At 61.7% G+C, this 19,712-nt stretch overlaps 1 protein-coding gene across 3 annotated transcripts in view; it reads left to right on the top strand.

The window, feature by feature from the left end:
- The window catches only part of SRCIN1 (SRC kinase signaling inhibitor 1), a 67,027-nt gene that overhangs the window by 27,399 nt on the left and 19,916 nt on the right, over positions 1–19,712 (top strand). The window contains exons 4-13 of one of the 3 annotated variants that reach the window (XM_055132799.1): positions 1,721–1,819; positions 7,532–7,555; positions 11,245–11,440; positions 11,952–12,150; positions 12,319–12,412; positions 12,866–13,740; positions 15,052–15,144; positions 15,403–15,446; positions 15,754–15,941; positions 16,862–17,037. In XM_055132799.1, coding sequence (XP_054988774.1) covers positions 1,721–1,819; positions 7,532–7,555; positions 11,245–11,440; positions 11,952–12,150; positions 12,319–12,412; positions 12,866–13,740; positions 15,052–15,144; positions 15,403–15,446; positions 15,754–15,941; positions 16,862–17,037 — 1,988 coding nt within the window. The remainder of the gene's footprint in view (positions 1–1,720; positions 1,820–7,531; positions 7,556–11,244; positions 11,441–11,951; positions 12,151–12,318; positions 12,413–12,865; positions 13,741–15,051; positions 15,145–15,402; positions 15,447–15,753; positions 15,942–16,861; positions 17,038–19,712) is intronic. The other 2 variants (XM_055132800.1, XM_055132801.1) reach the window with 2 other exon arrangements.

Below are 19,712 nucleotides of genomic sequence, written 5' to 3'. Positions count from 1 at the left end.
TGCAGGCGAGGGGGCATGGGCAGTTGGGAAGGCTTCCTGGAGGAAGTGCTCTCTATATCTGACTTAGAAGGAGGCAAAGGGGCTGAAGAGGTAGCAGTGAAGAGAAGTTATGGTGGGAGGTGGGAGACGAGTGCAGGCTGGGGCTGCTCTGGGCGCTGGGTCCCCCAGTAGTGCTGAAGGATCGAGGGGAGAGGGGAGAGGGAAGACTGGAACAGTGGGGCCAGCTGGTGGGGCCCAGGTTGTTTTGAGCTGGCAAGTGGGAGGGGCCGTGGGGGTCTGGGGAAGGAAGGGAAAGAGGAGGAAGACTGCAGGCTGGAGGGGGAGGGGGAGAGGTGGGGTGGGGGAAGTCTGAGAGGGGCTGCCTGGCCCTGGGAGGAAGATGGCAGAAACCTAGGGGAGACGGTGTGTGGGCAGAAAGTGGGGGGCCTGAGGAGGGGGGCTGGGATCCAGGAGATGAGTGACCTCAGCTTCCGGTGGAGGGCTGAACTGGGAGGGCGGCATGGAGGAAGTGAGGCTGGCCACTGGGGAGAAGGCACATCAGCATCCAGAGTTGCAGGAGGGGAGGATGAGAGAAACAGCAGGACAGGTCCAGGGAACCTTGGGAATCCATGTCCTGAGGTGCAGAGAGGGAAGGGTCAGTGGACGGTGAGGGAACAGGTCACAGACCCGTGTGTGGAAGTTTGGCCTGGAAAAGAGGAAGTCAGGGTGTGGTCCTCTAGGGGCTGCAGGCAGGGGCGCGCTTGAGGGCCCCTTCTACGCCGAGCACTGCCCGGCAGGCTGAGGGTGTCTGGAAACACTTTAGGAAGAGAACCACCGCCCAGCACCCCCTTTGCGCCTGTCTTGGCCTTGGGCGCTCTGCTCACTGCCCGAGCATGGTGGTGCGGGCTTAGGGGATGAGTGGGATGAGTGAAGAGGCTTGGCTGGCAGAGGGCGGAGGGGCAGAGGCCACGGGCTCGGGGTGGGAGAGGAGGACGAGGAGGACGAGGAGGAGGAGGAGGAAGAGGAGATGCTTCCTTTTGAGAGCAGAAAAGAAAGGGTGCTGGGGACAAAGACAGGTTCTGGGGAAAGAGGTGGGGGTGCTGGGGACAGAGACAGGGTACTGGGGACAGAGGCAGAGTGCTGGGGAATGAGGCAGGGGCACTGGGGACAGAGGCGGGGTGCTGGAGACAGAGACAAGGGTGCTGGGGACAGGGGGAGGTACTGGGGATAGGTGGGGGTACTGAGGACAGAGGTGGGGGTACTGGGGACAGAGGCGGGGGTGCTGGGGAACGAGTCAGGGATGCTGGGGACAGGTGGGGGTGCTGGGGACAGGTGGGGGTGCTGGGGACAGGCGGGGGTGCTGGGGACAGAGGCAGGGGTGCTGGGAATAGAGACGGCGATGCTGAGGCCCTGGGCAGATGATCCGTCCGACTGGTGAGGACACAGAGGGCAGAGGTGAGGGGTGCAGGGCGGTGATGCAGCATGGCGAAGGACCTCAGGACGAGCTGAAGCCGCAGTGGAAGGCCCTTGTATGGCTCGAGGGGAGCGCCCGAGCCTGACAGGAGAGACACATCCAGACACAGACGTAGGGTCGGAGATGAGAGACCCACGCCCCATGCGGGGCCCGTCAGAGGGGCAGCCTCTGTGCCCGAGAGCTCTGTGCCAGCCCTGCCCCAGGCCACTCCTCCAGCGGCTCCTGCCCGCTCCCCCTAATGGGGTGTCCCCCGCTTCGCACACACAGGTTGGCGGCTGGACCGTGGACCCCGTGTGCCTCCTCAGCTCCCTCTGCTCCCACCTCCACGGCGACTCCACCCCCTCCGGGGCCAGCCAGCCCGCCCAGGTGAGTCTCCCACCTCCGCTGCCCCCCACAAGCCCATGGCGGACTTTGGCTTTGGGGAGGAGTTTTTTGGAGGGGGATCCCTTCATTGCATGGAGGAGCCCCCCCACCCCCATTTTCTGGAGACTCTCCCGCCGCAATTGTCTGATTCCTGCTGCTGCCCAGCCCCCACAAACCTGCATCAAGGTCAAGCTTTGGGGAAGACATTTTTGAAGGGGGAGTTTTCTGGATTCAGAAAAATATTTTTTTTTGGTGCTGGAGCGATAGTACAACGGGTATGGCATTTGCTTTGCATGTGGCCGACCCGGGTTTGGTCTCTGACATCCCCTCTGGTCCGCTGAACCTGCCAGGAGTAATTCCTGAGCGCAGAGCCAGGAGCAGGAGCACTGCTGGGTGTGGCCCAATCGCAAAATAAATAAATAAATAAAAATTTCCCCCTATTCTTGGGGCCAGAGACATAGTACAGTGGGTAGAGATCTTGCCTTGTATGCAGCCAAACCAGGTCCAATACCCGGTACCCCATATGGTCCCTCAGTTCCTGCCAAGAGTGATCTCTGAGCACAGAGCCAGGAGGAATAAGCCCTGAGCACCTCCGGGTACGGCACAGAAGCCAGTTTTTTTTTTCCCAATTCTTTTCACCTTTCAGTAAGAGTAGCCCCCCCACATTTGTTTTCTGGAGTCTCTGATGTTCCAGACCTAGTAACCCCCATCACAGGCCATTTCATCCTCTCCCCCCATTTCAACTGACCTTTCCATCTCCTGGAAGACTCCACCTCCCCCCGTCTGGTCTTCAGCGAGTTCGTCACCGAGTCTCTCTCCTCACCTTCTCGTGCTGTTTCAGACTCAGCTTCAGACTTCTCAGAGGTCTCGGGCCTCTGTCATTTCTTTTGAGCCTGCGGGTTAGGTGGCTGTCAGCCAAGGGCACGCGTAGACAGGGCTTGTCTGCCAGCTCAGGTCTGGACACTGGCATGGGAGCAACCCAGGCCCTCCCAGGCCAGCGGGGAGTGAAAAGCAGCAGAGATGGGCACATCTCTCGGGGTCTTAGCCTTGGGCACTCAGCTGTTGGAGGGAGAAGGAGGTGCAGGGGCAGGTGGTCTCTGGGTGCCCTACTCCCCTGCTGAGGGGTAGCGGGCTTCCCTATTTTGGAAGGGATTTGGAGAAGGAAGAGAAAGAGGGGCCTGTCCAGGGCACGGAGCTCCAGTCCAGGGCGCCTTTTAGCCTAGTGGAAGGCAAGTCTAGCACCCGATTGGCACAGTTGGCACAGTTGGCTCTTCTTGTGGGGCATTCAGCCCACTTCCTCCCGCGTTTTGACAGAACTTCAGAACAAAGATGGGTCTGCAAGTGGAAGGGCCTGTTGGAGCTGCTAGGAGGTGCATGTGGAGGCCAGAACGGGGCAGACACGGGCAGGGGCAGGTGCGCGGTGACAGGGGGGCTAGACAGGGCTGAGGTGATGGACAGGAGTGAGGCCGGGCTGCCATGTGGGGTCTGGAGGAGGGGAGAGCTTGAGGGGACTCTAGCCTGGGCCTCGTCGCTCCTGAGAAAGGGGCTTTGCAGCGACCCGGCATTCCTCGGTGGGGCTGCTGCTCTTCCCACCCCAGTGGCGGAGTACCAGGCTCCTTTCAAGGGCAGGGCCAGAGACAGTCAGCAAAGGCCAGAGTCACACAGCAGAGGCCGAAAAGCAAGCAGAGACTGCCAGGCACCCCCGACTCCCTGGGAATGGAGTCTCGGAGAGCCTAGGGACAGTCACCCAGCTGCCACCCAGCAGGGAGGGACAGGCAGGACCTCCTCCTCCTCCTCCTCCCTCCCGGCTGGGCCAGACCTTTGTGGGTGAGGGTCTGAGCTGGCCCTGCGGGGGGCTGGAGGGGGAGAGCAGAGGCCACACTCCCAGGCTGCCCCTCCCCCGGACCCCTCAGCCCCCCTCCCGGTGACCTCCCTCCCTCGTCCTGCAACCCGAGTCGGGGGCCGGCGGATCGGGTGACCGCGGCGGCGACGCAGCCACCAGCCTCCGCCGCTCGTGGCGGGGCTGCGCCGGCGGGGCCGCGCCGGGAGGGGCGGCGGGAGGATGAGCTCGGCCGCGCGCCGCGCCGCGCCAGGTGGAGTCGCGGTTACCGGGGCGACCGGGGCCCGGGCCGGCGCGGCGGCGGCGGCGGCGGCGGCGGCTCTCGCATTGCAGCAAAGGGCACCGGCGGCAGCGGCGGCGGAGGCGGCCGGGGGAGGGGAGCGCCGGGGCGGGTGGGAGTCGGGGGCCGCCCTCCCTCCCCCGCCCGAAGCGGGACCCGGGCCCGGGGGCGCCGCGCATACACCTGTGGCCGCAGGTAAGGGGGAGCGGCTGCGGGGCTGGGGTCGCCTCCTGGGATTCTGCGGCGGGCACCGAGATGCGGGCTCGCTCCGCGGCGCCCGCGGGGTTGCGCGGGCCGCTGCGGTTCCCGATCCCGGAGAAACGCCCCCTCCCCTCCCCCACCGCGGCCGCCCGCGGCCGCGGCCGGGTCTCCATGCACCCCCACCCGCACCCGAATGCGGCGGGGGTGGGGGGCGGCCCCCTCTCCCAGGCGCGGAAAGTCATGACCTTCCGGGGGTGCGCCCGAGCCCCCGGCGCGGTGCAGGTCCCGCAGCCACCACCCCCTTCCCCACTGCACCGCACCCCGACTCTGCCATCCGCACTGGGGAGGCACCCCCGGGGGTCGGGGCGAGCGTACGCGTCGCGGTGGGAGGCCGGCGCTCTGGGGGCGCCTTACGTAGCCTCAGACTGGGGGTGGGGGGCGGGTGTTGACGGCCGCGTGTAGGCAGGAGTTGAGAGGTGGGTGTCTGCGCTCGTGCACGCACCCGGAGGCAGGGGTGCAGGAGCGGGCTGCGCCCCGCGCGGGGTCGCCCTCCCTGCAGGTGCGTGGCGGAGCTTGGGGTCAAGGCGAGGTCGTTCAGCCCCTTAGCCGCCCGGAGTGCGGAGGGGGACCCTCAGCAGGCGGGGCTCTGGCGCCTTCAGGGCCGGGATGCGGGGAGTGGGGAGACCGCAGCCGGTATTCACGCTGGGCTTGAAGTGGAGCAGCCCTTCGCTCTGCTCTCCGGGCGGGGAGGAGCCCCACCCCCACCCCACCTCATCCCTTTCGGGGAACTGCCACTGCCTCCTGCTTGGCACCCCGCTCCTGAGTGCAGGCCCCTGCTGGTGAGTCCCCACCAGGTCCCTCCAGGTCAGCCCGTTTTAGGGTCCTCTCCCCCAGGAGGGGGAAGAGAGTTTTTCTGGGAATTGGGGGCACACCTCCTTTGGCCCTTCCTGCCAGGGGGTTTCTGGTGCAGGGACATTCCCAGAGGAAAGGTCCAGAAGGCTGAGAGGGGTGTGTGTGTGTGGGAGGGGGGAGGCAGGAGAGGGAGAAGCAGCGGCCAGACACCCCCTCTCCCTGGAGCCGGGCCTCTCCCGTGCATTCTTTCATTCACGGTGGGAGTTTGGGAGGACGAACCCAATGCCCACCGTCACAGCGGGCTCTGTGGAGGGAGGACCCGGGAGACGCTGGGGCTGGAGAGGCTCCCCAGAGGAGCCCCTGCTTAGCAGTGCCACAGGTCTCACACCTTGGAGAGAGACATCTTTCCCACCCCTGTGCCCTCGCAGGACACTGCGCCTCTCGTTCCTGGGGGCTGCATGCAGGAGGGGGTCCCGGTGCCAAGGATGCTGACCCCAGCTCCACCCCAGGCTCCCCCAGCTCAGGCAGTGGGGGGACCTTGCCTCCAGAGGGGTGTGGCTGCCTCACCTCTCACTCAGGGCCCCGCTTCCTTCCCGTCTGATTGTGCCGTGGTGGTGCCCACCAGCACCTCGGGCACCGGCAGGGTTGAGCTGGGTTTCATCGTCCTTCCCGAGGCGGGGAGGGCCCGAGCCACCTGCAGCACCAGGTTCCACGTGGTGGCTTTGGAGGTGGCTGGGACACTGTCTGCCTCTAGAGTTGGGATTCCCCTGCTGACAGGATGCTTGGGTCATGGCCAGTTGGGGTGGCTGAAGGCACCATGATGTGGCCAGAGGGGGAGAGGGTGGAGCCTGCGAGTGTGAGGATGGGTCCGGGTACCCGAGCGTGGGGGCCCAGTCTCTGGGGGAATGTGGGGTGTGACTGGGGTGGCGCTGTGTTGGAACCCCATGGGAACTGCTTTGTGTGTGTGTGTGAGTGGGGGGGACAGAGGGGGTCTTGCTAGGAGCATCTCTGCCCCAAGTTTATATCTGGGATAACCAGACAGAGTGGGCTTCTTTCCACTGGCTCGGGTCCTTTTGTGGGTGTTTCTGGGGCTCAGAGTTCAGAGAATGTGTGGGGGTTGTCCTCCACAGATGGTGTTGAGTCTGTGTGTGACCCAGCATGGACTCGGGGTGGCTGACACCCCCACATCCCTGCCCTGGTAGACATACCTTGGTTTCCCATCACAACCCTTCATGCCCTCTGCCTGCCCCCTTGGGCGCACTCCCTCAGGCCCTCCCAGGGCACAGGCATCTGGCTGGACCTTGTCTCTCCAGCCTGTGGGCATCTCCAGGGCACCAGGGGCCCTGAGTCCATGGGCACAGACATGGCTGCCAGATTGAGACTCTTTTTATATCTCTTGGAGCCAATGCCAGGGGGAGAGGTGGGCGTGGTGAGCGAACCTTTTCATCCCAGCCCTTGCCCAGTGAACTTGGGTCCAGACTCCCTCCCTCTCAGCCATCAACTCATCCAAGGGGGTGCTGGCCTCCCGCATAGAGACTCTGAGGGGGGCCTTCTCTCTGCCAGGGGCTCTGAGGCCCTGGAAAACTCATCTGCTGGTGCCAGGCACTCAGGGGCAGGCCATCTGCAGCCTCTGTCTTCCCGCTGAGGCTGGCACCGGTCAGCAGGGTGCCCTTGGTTTTGCCAAGAACCAGCTCAGCCTCCAGGCCACGCCTGCCTCATCCCGAGCCATCTGGAAGGGCCTTCTGGTGTCCAGGGAAAACAGGGCGACCCCAGTGTATTGTGGATGGGCACAAGACTCCCCTTGTTGTCCCGGGCTCCCTGTCCATGGCCCAGGGCTTTGAGGTGGTGTCTGCACTCTGGCTCGTCGTGTCACATACCCCTTCCATGGTCCCCCGGTCCCCATGCCCAGCCTCATTTTCAGTCCCCTGCCTGGTCATCCTTCTGAGGTTGTTTCCACTGCACTCTGCTCCCCCCCCCACGCACTTCCTGCTTGTCTGGCCAGCTAGCAAACTGTCACAGGGTATTTAGGGGCCCACTTCTGGGGCTCCCTCTTCAATATCCTATTCCTAGTCCAATATCCTATTTCCTCAGGCCTCGCACCCCAGCAAAATGGGACTCTTGTCTTTTTCCTCAAAGTAGTCTGGGCCGGCCTGACAGGCCATTCCTCCCAGCCTTTAGATGCTCATTGTTTCAAGAGCCAACCACAGGACCACCTCTTCGGGGCGTCTTCCTGGCCTTCAGATACCATTGCCTGCACCCCACAACTCAGATACATCTCAGTGTCTCTTATGGTCAGGTGTGCCTTCTCCTCTGTGCTACTCGGAGGCAGTTACTGTGACAAGTCACTTGGAAACATCTGGACTGGTCCCCCTGATCCCTGAGCAGCAGAAGGCCTGACTGTAGGGGGTGCCATCTTCTCCCTGCTCCTGGCAGGGTGAAGGGTCCAAATACAGGGCAGAGTGCTGAGCTCCATGAGCCTCTCCCATGGCCTGCGCCCCCACCCCGGCCCCCACATAACCATCTCTTCTCTTATTCCCATCAGCAGCCAAACTACTGGAGTTTTAAGGTCAGTGGTGGTCTTCTGTGTCCGTGGCAACTGCATGTGCTCTCCCGCCCTGCCCCCTCCCTGCACCCGCTTGGCACAGGGGCCTGGGGGATGCTGCTTTAAAAGTGTCTGGGTTCGTCTGCCAGGGGCTTGAGGCTTGAGTGTGGGCGTTTGGGGCATCTCTGCTGGGGATCTGGGCTGGGGACCCCCCTGTCCCCAGCCTGCAGGGGCATTGGGGAATGAGAGCTGCATCGGCTGTTTCCTCTTGCTGGGAGCGGCGCTGCTGAAACAGGGACCTGAATGAACCTTGCAGGATGATCCTGGGGATATGATGGGGCCCTCATTCCCTTTTTCACTTCCCAAGACTCACAGCCTTTATCCCCAAACCTGTTACCCAACTGAAGAGTTCAGCTCAGAGGAGGGTGATTTCCTGCCTCCTCTAGAGAGTTTGGGGAGCTCCCGCCCCTGCATTGGGAGAGCTGTCTGCCCCACCTAGAGCATCCTACTGATCCCCAGGGGATTACCTCCCCCATCTTTCTTGGCATCTAGGCCCAGAGCTAAACCAAGTTCCACGGCTGCTAGCATCCTAAGACTCTGGCCCCCAAATCCCAGGCTCTGTGATAGAACTTAGGGTCATTTCACCCCAGACTCTGCCAGTTTCATCTTGCCTGACCCCCTCCACCCCCAGAGAGCCGGTGGTATAACTGAGCACTCCTTTTGGGAACAAAAAGCCTAATGCACCACTGCATGGAGCCCAGAACCCGCGACCTGCTGGTAAATTCCAGTCTCTGCAAACGAGCTCTCTGCCCTGTGCAGATTCCACTGGTCCCCAGGCCTTGGTTGTGCCTCTCAGACGGGTCAGCAGTGCCTCCACCAGATGCTATCAAGACAGAAGAATGAGGCTCTGTGCATCCCGAGCACAGGCGCGGCTCCCAGCAAGCCTTCCATGGGGTCCTCTGTGGCCAATAGAATCCGAGATGCTGACTTGTTTCCCACGCCTGGAGTTGGGAGGCACCTGGGAGTGTGACTGAAATCTTGCATTCCAGGCCCCTCCCCTGGAGATTCTGGTTCGGCCTGTGGGCAGCCTTTGGGAAAGACAGACCGTCTGCTGCCCACTTGCCCTCCACCGGCTTCTCTCTGGAACACTGGTGGTGCTCCAGTCCCTCTTCCCTACCTGCGGGCTCTTCGTGAATGGAATTACCCCTCACACCACCTTCAAGAAGTCTGACCTTTTCCATCTCTTCTCTGCCTGGAGCCAGCTCAGGGATGGAGCCAAGGGCTGGAGGGCTTTGGGGGCTCCGGGGTGCAGCAGAGGACTGTCAGGATTTTCCCCTTCTCAGAAAAGTTTTGTACAGAGCCTGTGAAGAGCTCAGAGAGTGGCCATGGGACCAGAACAGAGAGAGGAAGTGGCTGACAGGAAGGGTGGGCCTCTCCTCTCCTCCCATTCCCTTTTCAGCAGGCAGCGTCCCCAGCATCCCGGCCCCCTTCATCCTGGCTCCGGTTCCATCTTTTTTATGGGTTCCCCTCTCTTGGGCCCTGCAGGCACTGTGGTCACTGGCTACTGGCTGCCTCATTCTGTTTGCCACACAGACCTGACCATCCCACACCCACTAGACCAGGCCTGGTTGTGGCAAGGGCTGGCACTGATCAGCTTTGGGGCCCAGGTTTAAGCACAGGCAGCCCCCCCAACATACCCAGCCTCTACACTGCCTCTCCCACACGTGCCCAGCTGTGCACTGGCCATGGATACTTCAGGCTGCATGCCACAAAGCACCCAAGTCTGACCTTTTATGTCCCCCAGTCCTTGAGGCCACCTTGGAGATGGCCAGCCCCAGAGCCCATTAAGGAAGATCCTTCCTCCTTTCAAGAGTGCTAATCCGATTGGAACCGTAAATTGAGTTAATACTTAGGAGATTAATTAGGGCTAATTAGGATTTGAGGAAGGAGGGTGCTGAGGAGAGTAAGTGGTTCTTTTGGGGGTGCACACCTGGCAGTGCACAGGGCTTATTCCTGACATTGCACTCAGGGGCCACTCCTGGCAGGGCTCAGAGGATCATATGGGGTGTCAGGGATTGAACCCAGATCAGCTGCGTGCAAGACAAGTGCCCTACCCACTGTACTATCCCTCTGGCCCCAAGTGATTTCTTTTTTTAAAATACTTTCATTTTTTTCTTTTCATTACAAAAGTAATATATTCTGGTTGTGCAAAACTCGCCTGGCAAAGAAAAGCATCAAATGAAAAGAGAAAACAGTGTTCCAACCTGGGGATAACTAACATTCATGGAGTTGAGTCATTCATTAAAAATTGGCAGTTGGTTTGAAAAGCATAATTAGGCAACATGTTTTCCTCATGGTGATATGTATCTAAGGATACATATACTCTGTATATAGAATGTACCCAATATTGATCCCAAGAGATAGAACAGAGGTTAAGGCACTTACTTTGCACACAGATGTCCCCAGTTCGATCCCTGGCACCACATACGGTCCCCTGAGCTCTGACAGGAATGATCCTGCACACAGGACCAGGAGTGAGCCCTGAATACCACTGGGTGTAACCCTCCCCCCAAAAAAGGGTAGATTGTACCCAACATGTGTATGGGTCCTCCTTTCTCTCCCTGAACTAAAGAGTTTCCATACAGTGACTAGGGAGAGAGGCTAGGACACAATGGGGCTGTGGTTTGGGGTGATAGGCCCCCACTTCAGCCAGACCACCAGACTAGCAGTTTTGTTTTTTGGTTTGGGGTCATACCCAATGATCAGGAGTTACTTCCAGCTTGTTGCTTGGGGGTCACTCCTGGTCGTGTCCCAGGGCCCATGTGGTGCTGGAAATTGGACCCAGGCTTCCTACATGTAATCAATCTGCAGCACTGCCTCGTGGGCCCCAAAGCCAGGCTCTTAAGGAGCAATAGAGAAATGGTTACCCCCCAACCCCACTCCTGCTGCCCTGCCTAACTGGGTGCCAACCTTTCCTCCCGCCCTGCAGCGATTCCCCTTCAGCGTAGCTTGTAGGTCAGGGGCTGCCCCGTGGGTAGTGGGGGCCCTGCAGGGACAGCATGTGCCTTGTGAGAGGGGCCGAGGCCTGCCACTTCCACCCTGCGGTTCCCATGGGGCTCAGCATGTGCACTGCATGCACTAGCGGGGAGAGCAAAGCCGGGCTCCCTCTGGCTTTGGGGGGTTAGAATGGGTCTCCAGTCACCCTGACCCGCAGGCCTCCAGAGCTGGGATCCCGGGGTACGTGGTTCTCTTTGCGTTCTCCTGGGCCCTGCCTCTCTCCCCCAGCCCACCCTCTCCAACCCAGGAAGGAGAAATCGCAGCAGCTCACAAAACCGCCGCTTAATTAATGTCTGGAACTAATGCCCCAATTTGCTCAACGATTCCGCTGCTCACCTCGGTGACAAATTTGTGTTGTTGTTGTTCTTGGGAAGCTTAAAATAGCAGGCGTGCCCATGGCTCCTGCTCAGTTGGTTTCAGCTCCGGCTTCTTGGGGGCTTCTGAGTCCTAATCTGCAGGGGTGCTGGAGGTTGGGGTACTCTCCTGCAAGCCCCTTGGCGAGTCTGGAATCCAAGAGACCCTCCTGGCTGCGTCCTGGCTGAAGGAGGTTTCCAGGGCCTGGACCGGGGCAGCGCCAGCCACCCAGTGAAGGGGTTCATGCTTGATTCCTCTGGCCCTGTCCTGTTCCCTTCCCTTCTCCCCTCTCCCCTCCGCAGACCCGCAGCTCACGCCACACTCAGGGAGCCCAGCCCGGGCTGGCAGATCAGGCAGCCAAGCTGTCGTACGCCTCGGCTGAGTCGCTGGAGACCATGTCTGAGGCTGAGCTGCCCCTGGGCTTCAGTAGGATGAACCGCTTCCGGCAGAGCCTGCCCCTCTCCCGCTCCGCCAGCCAGACCAAGCTGCGCTCGCCAGGTACCTCCTGCCGGCCCGCCCGCCCGCCGGCCGCTAGCTCCTCCCTCTGCTCTGTTCTCCGCGCGATCCCTTCGTCCCCTTTCCCATTCCCTCAGTCCTCAATGATCCCTGCTTATCCTTCGCATTCTTTTTCACCTCCGCGGCTCCTCGACCCTCTTTCTCCCTCTCATCCCCATCCGCGACGTCCGTTTCCTTCCCCTCCACGCCCCCGGCTCCCGTTCTGCAGCTTTCTGCCCTTCCCGACTTTCTTTCGGCCCTGCCTGCACCAGCCCAAACCATTCCCCGGTTGCAGCCAGGGCTGGGTCGCAAGGTGCCCGAGAGGCCGACCGCATGAGTGCCTGGGTACATCTGCATGCCGCCGGGGCGGTATCTGGCCTCAGACCGTGCCTCTGCGGGCCCGATGGGGCCGGTGAGGCCAGCGGGGCCCCCGAAGGTCGCCCGTGCTCCCCGGGCCGGCGGCGTGGCGGCGGCGGCGGCGGCACTGAGATCCAGGACCGGCTGTCTTTCGCAGGGGTGCTGTTCCTCCAGTTCGGAGAGGAGACTCGGCGCGTGCACATCACGCACGAGGTCAGCAGCCTGGACACGCTGCACGCACTGATCGCGCACATGTTCCCGCAGAAGCTCACCATGGGCATGCTCAAGTCGCCCAACACCGCCATCCTTATCAAAGACGAAGCGCGCAACGTCTTCTACGAGCTGGAGGACGTCCGGTGGGCGTGGTCCCAGGGGGCGGGGCGGGCTCCCCACCCTTCTGACCAATCCTAGCCCGCCCCTCGCGGAGCCCGCCGCCCCGCCCCCTCCCTGGGTACCACCCATCCTAACTGGGGAGTGGCGTCGCGAGGCCACGGGATAGTAAAAGCCTGCACCCCTTTTTCTAGGGACATCCAGGACCGCAGTATTATCAAGATCTACAGGAAGGAGCCTCTCTACGCTGCTTTCCCTGGCTCACACCTCACCAACGGGGATCTCCGGGTATGGCTGGGGAGGTGCAGGGCATAGGGGTGGCTGGGAAAATGGGGTCTGGTCACCTGTCACCAGGGGCCAGAGCTAGCCTTGGGGGAGACGTCAGAGGGGCTGAAGCAGAGGTTGGCCACCATTAGTTGTGGGACCATATGGGGACGGTCCACTTTCCCTTACTGGCTACACCTCCCTATTCCAGGGGCCACTTCCCGGAGCGGCCCCTCCCCCCTTTGCAGCCCACCCTTCTCTGCGGGACAGGCTGCAGAGTCACTTTGTATTGCATGCTGGGAGGAGCCCGGATGGAAAAAGGGTCCAAGAGACCACACTGGACTGAAGGGGCCAGGCAGACCCCGCAGGGACTCTCCAAGAATGGAGAGTGAACTGCCCGCCCCTCCGGAGAGGAGCAGGGGATCCCTCTGGTGACCAGATCCTGCGGGTGGGGGGGGTTGTCTGTCTTCTGTCCAGAGAGAGATGGTGTATGCATCGCGGGAGTCGTCACCCACACGGCGCCTTAACAACCTGTCGCCGGCGCCACATCTGGCCTCGGGCTCGCCGCCGCCGGGGCTGCCGTCCGGGCTGCCGTCGGGGCTGCCGTCGGGGCTGCCGTCGGGCTCGCCCTCGCGCTCGCGCCTCTCCTACGCCGGCGGCCGGCCGCCCTCCTACGCCGGCAGCCCGGTGCACCACGCGGCCGAGCGGCTAGGAGGCGCCCCCGCCGCCCAGGGCGTCAGCCCCAGCCCCAGCGCCATCCTGGAGCGGCGCGACGTGAAGCCGGACGAGGACCTGGCGGGCAAGGCGGGCGGCATGGTGCTGGTGAAGGGCGAGGGGCTCTACGCCGACCCCTACGGGCTGCTGCACGAGGGCCGCCTGAGCCTGGCCGCGGCCGCCGGGGACCCGTTCGCCTACCCCGGCGCGGGAGGCCTGTACAAGCGCGGCTCGGTGCGCTCGCTCAGCACCTACTCGGCCGCCGCGCTGCAGTCGGACCTGGAGGACTCGCTCTACAAGGCGGCGGGCGGCGGCCCGCTCTACGGCGACGGCTACGGCTTCCGCCTGCCGCCCTCGTCGCCGCAGAAGCTGGCCGACGTAGCGGCGCCCCCCGGGGGACCCCCGCCGCCGCACAGCCCCTACTCCGGGCCGCCCAGCCGCGGCTCGCCGGTGCGTCAGTCTTTCCGCAAGGACTCGGGGTCCTCGTCGGTCTTTGCCGAGAGTCCAGGGGGCAAGACCCGCAGCGCCGGGGCTTCCTCCACGGCCGGAGCCCCTCCTCCCGAGCTCTTTCCCGGGCCCGGGGAACGCCCCCTCCTCGGGTTTGGGCCTCCCGTGCCAGCCAAGGACACTGAGACCAGGTAAGGGGGATGCTCTCGGAGTAAGGGGGTGGTGTGCGGTATGGCATGGGACGGGGCACACCGAGGTCTGCGCGTCTGGGACTCACATTCAGGACGGGCTGGAGGGATTGCCAGCATCTTGAAAATGCATGGGAAGGTGTGGGAGAGACGGACAGGGTGTTTTCCTTGCTTTAGCGAGATATGAGGGGCGAGAGGGCAGATAAGGACTCTGGAGATCTTTTCTCTTAGCTTCAGTTTCCCCAACGAATATTGAGGCTGAGCGGGGAGCTGGGGGTTGAAAATAGCTTAAAGGTTGGAGGCCTGGGTTCCACCCCTCGTCCCTACAGTCCCGTGAGCCTTGCAGGGAGCAATCCCCAAGCACTAAGCAGGATGGAGCTGGATGTGGCCCAAAAACCAAAATAAAATTGAAGCTGACAACTTTAGTGCTCTTCCTTGGAGGAGAATGGGCAGGCGAGAGCTGTCCAGCACGGGCCCGGCTGAAGTCCATCTACTGGGTTCCTGGGAACATAGTGGGGTGGGGAAGAGAGCGCATTCGTCCCATAGGTGCTGTGCTGGGATCTCTGGCCCATCTTCCAGCTCCTCGTAAGGGTGCAGGGCCAGAGGAGGTGCCCAGGCACTGATCTGGGCCCTTCGCCCTCTGGCAGCACTGCTGAGAGCTGACGGCAAGTCCCACTCGCCCAGTTCTGCTATCCACTCTGCTCTGGGCACCCTCCATACCATGTGGGGCGAGCCTCATGCCCACCCATCTCTTGGGGGAGACACAGTTGTACCCTTTGGAGGGGGTACATTTGGGGTTGGAGGAGAGACTCCTAAAGGCTGCTGGGGACTCTGGGGTGACTTCTGAGATGAGGTAGAGAGGTTGGTATACCAGGTGGGGGCAACAGGCGGGGCCCAGAGCCTGGGAGCATTCAGGATGGCGGGCTGAGGGGCGAGGCAGGGAAGGGGGAGGCTGACTCTAAGGAAGGCTGTACCTCACTGGGTGGAGATTGCGGGCTGGATTGAGAAACACTAAGGCCCTCTGGACTCTGTTCAGGCAGCTGAGGAGAGAATGATATCTCCTCTATATTTTCCCCTCTTTTTCTTGGTTTCATGGGCCACCCTTGGTGGTGTTCAGGTCCTACTCCCAACTGGGTGCGGAGCTGGGGGTCGTACCTGGGCCTCCTGCATGGAAAGCGTCCGCCTAGCCCATTGAGCTATCTCCCTAGGCCATCTTCCATTCTATAGTCTACTCCTAAGAAACGGAGGGAGGATAATGGAGGGGAGGGACCCCCATGCCCCTGAGGTGCTCTCAGCACCCCCCATCATCCCCAGGGAGCGCATGGAGGCCATGGAGAAGCAGATTGCCAGCCTCACAGGCCTGGTGCAGAGTGCCCTGCTACGAGGCTCAGAGCCCGAGACGCCCAGGTGAGGCTCTAACGTTATGCACCCCTGCCCAGGGCTGCGGTGGGCCCAGGGAGGGCATGTGGACAACAGGAGCCCAGGTCCTCACTCCGTCCATTTCTGCCCACGTGACCCTGGGTGCGATCCTTGCCCTCCCTGGGACTCTAGTCTGAGAACAAGGGGCGGGAGGAGGTTATGTTGAAGTTATGTTGAAGTCACCCCAGCTTTGACAGTCTGGGGTCAGGCTGGCCCCCCTGATGGCATCTCTTCCCTGTGCCACAGTGAGAAGATTGAAGGCTCCAATGGAGCGGCCACCCCCTCAGCACGTGAGTGTCCCTTCCCTGCCCCCGACAGGGGCCCCCTCCATGGAGCCTCAAGGTTCTGACTCTGTAAAGAGGTCGATACAACCCTAGCTCCCCTGGCCGGCTCCCAAGGATACGCGGGTCGTTCCCTGGGCCTTGCACTTCACCCTGGCTCTTTGCTCCTCCCAACGATGCCCCCCTTGGCTGGGCAGGAAGTCAGAGCCTGCGGCCTCACTGACCACTGTGCTGGGGCAGGAGCTTGCCTTTGCCCCTGCCTGCCTGGGTTCACCAGGTGACCCTCCCTCCCATCCTTGTGTTCCCTCCTCCTCAGCCTGCGGCTCAGGTGGGCGGAGCAGCGGGGCCACCCCAGTGTCGGGGCCACCCCAGCCCTCAGCGGGCAGTGCCTCTGCCGGGCAGCCCACACCCATCAGCCGTTTGCAGCTGCAGCTCTACCTGCGTGGCCTGCAGAACAGCACCAGCGACCTGCGCAGCCAGCTCCAGCAACTGCGCAAGCTCCAGGTACTGCCCCAGCCAGCAGCCCCTCCCCAGCCGTCCCGCCCCCCCCACACACACTCTCTCCAGCCCAGACACTCACTGGGTCCCTCTCAATCCTCTCCCTCAAGTGGAGCACTCCTGAGTCTCTGCTCCCTTACTGAGCCCCCGGGGCACCCCCTCTCATGAGCCCGCCCCCACCTTCTCTGAATGCTCCTCCTTATTCCTGCAGCCCCAGCCGCCCCCCCCCCCAGTATCCCTTAAAGCAGTGTCGCTCCTTCCTGTCCTGCAGCCCCCATTCCTGGGGCACAAGCCTTCCGTTTTGACCCCTCAGCTTCCCCTTTCCTGAGCCTTCCCGTCCTGCCCCGCCTGGCAGATGGTTCCACCAGTGAGGAGCCTGGCATAGCTGTGCCCGCTCCAGACAGGTGAGAATAATGAGCAGAGACAGGCTGGAGAGGGGGCAGGGAGTTGCCATCTGGGCCACGGGTGAGATCTCGCCCTCCCCGCCCCCCAATTGCCCCAACTCGGCCTTAGAACTGGGCTGCAGCGGTCAGTTCCCCTCCCCCTCCCACAGCACCTGCCTCCCAGAAACGCTTCAGTGCTGGTGGGTGGCTCACAGCCCTGTAGCCTCAGGGCCTGATATCCGGCCACTTCTTGTCCCCAAGATGCCTATCCTGCCCTCCTTGTCCTCCTGCACCCCCACAGCCTCACCCCTGCACTGCTGCTGCTAGTCAGATCACAGCCAGGCACCGTCCAGCTTGGCCGCCTCCCTCCTCGGCCCCCACTGTGCCTAGTCCTGTCTCCATTGGTCCCAGAACTAGGTTCTGCCCCGCTCCATCCCACCCTTCGCTGCTTCTGGCGGCCCTCGCCCTGCCGCGCTCCTCCATCCCAACCCGCCCGCCCGCCCGGGCTCCGGTGGCCCATCTGCGTCCCTCTGCACCCCGCAGCTCCAGAACCAGGAGTCGCTGCGCGCGCTGCTGAAGGGCACGGAGGCGGAGCTGAGCATGCGCGTGTCGGAGGCGGCGCGGCGGCAGGAGGACCCGCTGCAGCGACAGCGCACCCTGGTGGAGGAGGAGCGGCTGCGCTACCTCAACGACGAGGAGCTCATCACTCAGCAGCTCAAGTGAGGCGGGTCCCGGTGGGAGGGGGGCGGGGTGCGTGGCCGGGATGCCCCGCAACCTGCCTTCACTGCGGGGCGCAGCTCCCTTCCTTTTGAGTCACGGGTGACGCTGGTCTATTTTGAAGCCTGACTTCCTCTCTCAGCCAAAGTTCTTTGTGACCCACCAGCCTTTGACTATCATTTTGGCACGATTTCCTGAATTCCCCACCTGGCTCTTCGCCTGCTTTTGCTCTGGTCTTGCTGCCTAATGGCCCCCCTGGCTGGCTTCCTGTGGCCTCCAGATTTCACTCCGTCCTCTGCCTCCTTTCATCCTGACCTGTGCAAATGAGCTCTGGAATGGCACGTGCTGGGACCGCCTCATCTGCTGGGTGCCCACTGGCCAGTTGCCACCACACCTGATCTCAAGCCTTCCTCTTGCTTGAAATAATAGGCCCCACGCATTTTTTCAGGAGGAGCGAGGAGTAGAAAATACTCTGTTAGGCACGGGAGGGTTAACAGGAGATAGTCCTCTGATCCAAATTTAGCAAATGGCTGTCTGGCCAAGATTCGATTGTCTGGCACCACTGAAGGGACACTACCTTTTGCTGTCCATCCGCTGAGTGAGCACCCGCAGCCCCCCACAGCTTTCCCCGTGAACTGTTGGCATGTGAGGGCCTGTGTCCAAGGTCCCCGGGAAGTGAGCTGCAGCTCCAACTCCTGGAGGCTGCATTGTCCAGAACCTTCTGCCCTTCTCGGTGCTTCCTCTGCTCCTGCACCAGCTCTGAGATATTTGCAGTTTCTTCCAGAGAGGGCTGGGGTTCCACTGGCCAATGACTCGGGGAGCCAGAAGAGTCTGCTCAGAGGGACCCAGCGTCCTCGCCAAGTTGTCTTTGTTTTTGTTTGTGTGTCCTGGTTTCGGAGCCACCCCCGGCAGTGCTCAGGGCTTACGCCTGGCTCTGAACTCAGGGGTCCCTCCTGGCAGGGCTCAGTGGGGTGTCAGGATTGAACCTCGGTTGGCCACGTGCAAGACAAGCGCCCTCCCTGCTGTGGTCTGTCTTTGCCCCCACCACGTCGCCAGGCCCCATCTCTTACCAGGGGCGCCCTGGGAAAGCCCCGCTCGTCAGCCTCGGGCCCACAGCCACAGGTGGCTGAGAGGGAGGCACAGACAAAGGCCGCCCCCCACCTCTTTTTTTTTTTTTTGCTTTTTGGATCACACCCGGTAACACACAGAGGTTACTCCTGGCTCTGCACTCAGGAATTACCCCTGGCGGTGCTCAGGAGACCATCTGGGATGCTGGGAATTGAACCCGGGTCGGCCGCATGCAAGGCAAACGCCCTACCCGCTGTGCTATTGCTCCAGCCCCGGCCCCCCACCTCTTGTGGGCTGGCTGGGATGTAGTAAGGGGGGGTCTCTCCATGGAACCAGGTGTGAGAGCTTAGTGGTCAGCTCCAGTCGTTTCTCCAAGTAGACTGGCAGCTTCTGTCCCTGCTCGCCCGGAGAATAGCACTTACTCCAGCTCTGTGTCCTCTCCTGGCCCCTTTTCACTCGGCACAGAAGAGCGGGGCTGCAGTTTTCAAAGGGACTTTATTGAGACCCATGAAAGGAAAATGAAAGGAAATCTGTAAAACATAGCGGCAGGGGAGATGAAAGGAGGGCTTCATGTCCTCTGCGTGTCTGGTTCCCGGCTGCTGGGGGGTCTCAGTTCTCCAAGAACATACAGACTCCCCCCCATCTCATCCTGTTATGAAACCCATTGCTCAGACTGATGATCTGTTTGAGAGAACTTGGGGGCTGAAATAGTCGCTTTGGACGGATTCCCCATCCTCTCTGAAGGGCCTCCTGCCTCTCTACAGATGGGCCGTGGGCTGGACCACACACAAACCATGACATCCCTCCGGCCCGGCTTGAGGTAGACCAGCAGGCCCATCCCTCCTCCGCTCTCACCGTAGCCCCTTCCTCCTGCCCCACGTCTTACTACAAGTTGAGGCTGATTTGATGCTTCCCTCTATCATTCTATCCATCTGGCTAGCTTGTCTGTCCTTGAGCTGTCTAGACATTGCCCTTGGGAAGTTTTTCTGACCGAGACCTCTGCAGGCTTCCCTCCCCCAACCTTGGGCTTTGTCGGGTACGTGGGAGTGCTGGGTTCCATTCCCAGCAGCACCGGTCCTCCCCGGCACTTACAGTACCAAACCTAACACGCAGGTATGCAACTAGATCTAGTCAGTTGGACTCCTTTACAGAGCAGCTCTGATGGAGGGGGCCCCCCCAACTTGGGTAGAGTGGATGATTAGAAAATGGAGGTGCTGATTGAATCGAAGGGGATCTTCATTCTTCCCACCTGTGGGTTATGTGCTATTCCGTCCCGCAGGCATGTCTGGGTCCCCTTTAAATGGGAGTCTTTCTCCACCACCCCCCCCCCACACACACACAGGTGTTTTGGACTGGCCCATCCTGAGTAGGTCGGGGGTCACGACAGCAGAGGAGGGTCATTTTGCCCCCAGCTCTGTCGCAGGTGGGCATGAGGGACATTAGTCCTGGATGGACATGAGCCACAGCAGAACAGAGCTAATTCAGAAGAGGGCCCTGTGTGGCCTGTGACAACTAACTCCATTTAAAAAAATTTAATTTAGCTTTTGGTTTTTGAGCTACACTGGGCATCCCTGAGGTCTTCAGAGCTGACATCTGGCTCTGGGCTCAT

This window comes from Sorex araneus, chromosome 3, assembly GCF_027595985.1.
Source record: "Sorex araneus isolate mSorAra2 chromosome 3, mSorAra2.pri, whole genome shotgun sequence".
NCBI classification, from domain to species: Eukaryota; Metazoa; Chordata; class Mammalia; order Eulipotyphla; family Soricidae; genus Sorex; species Sorex araneus.
The sequence above is the reverse complement of the archived record's forward strand: the minus strand, read 5'-3'. Positions and strand labels throughout refer to the sequence as shown.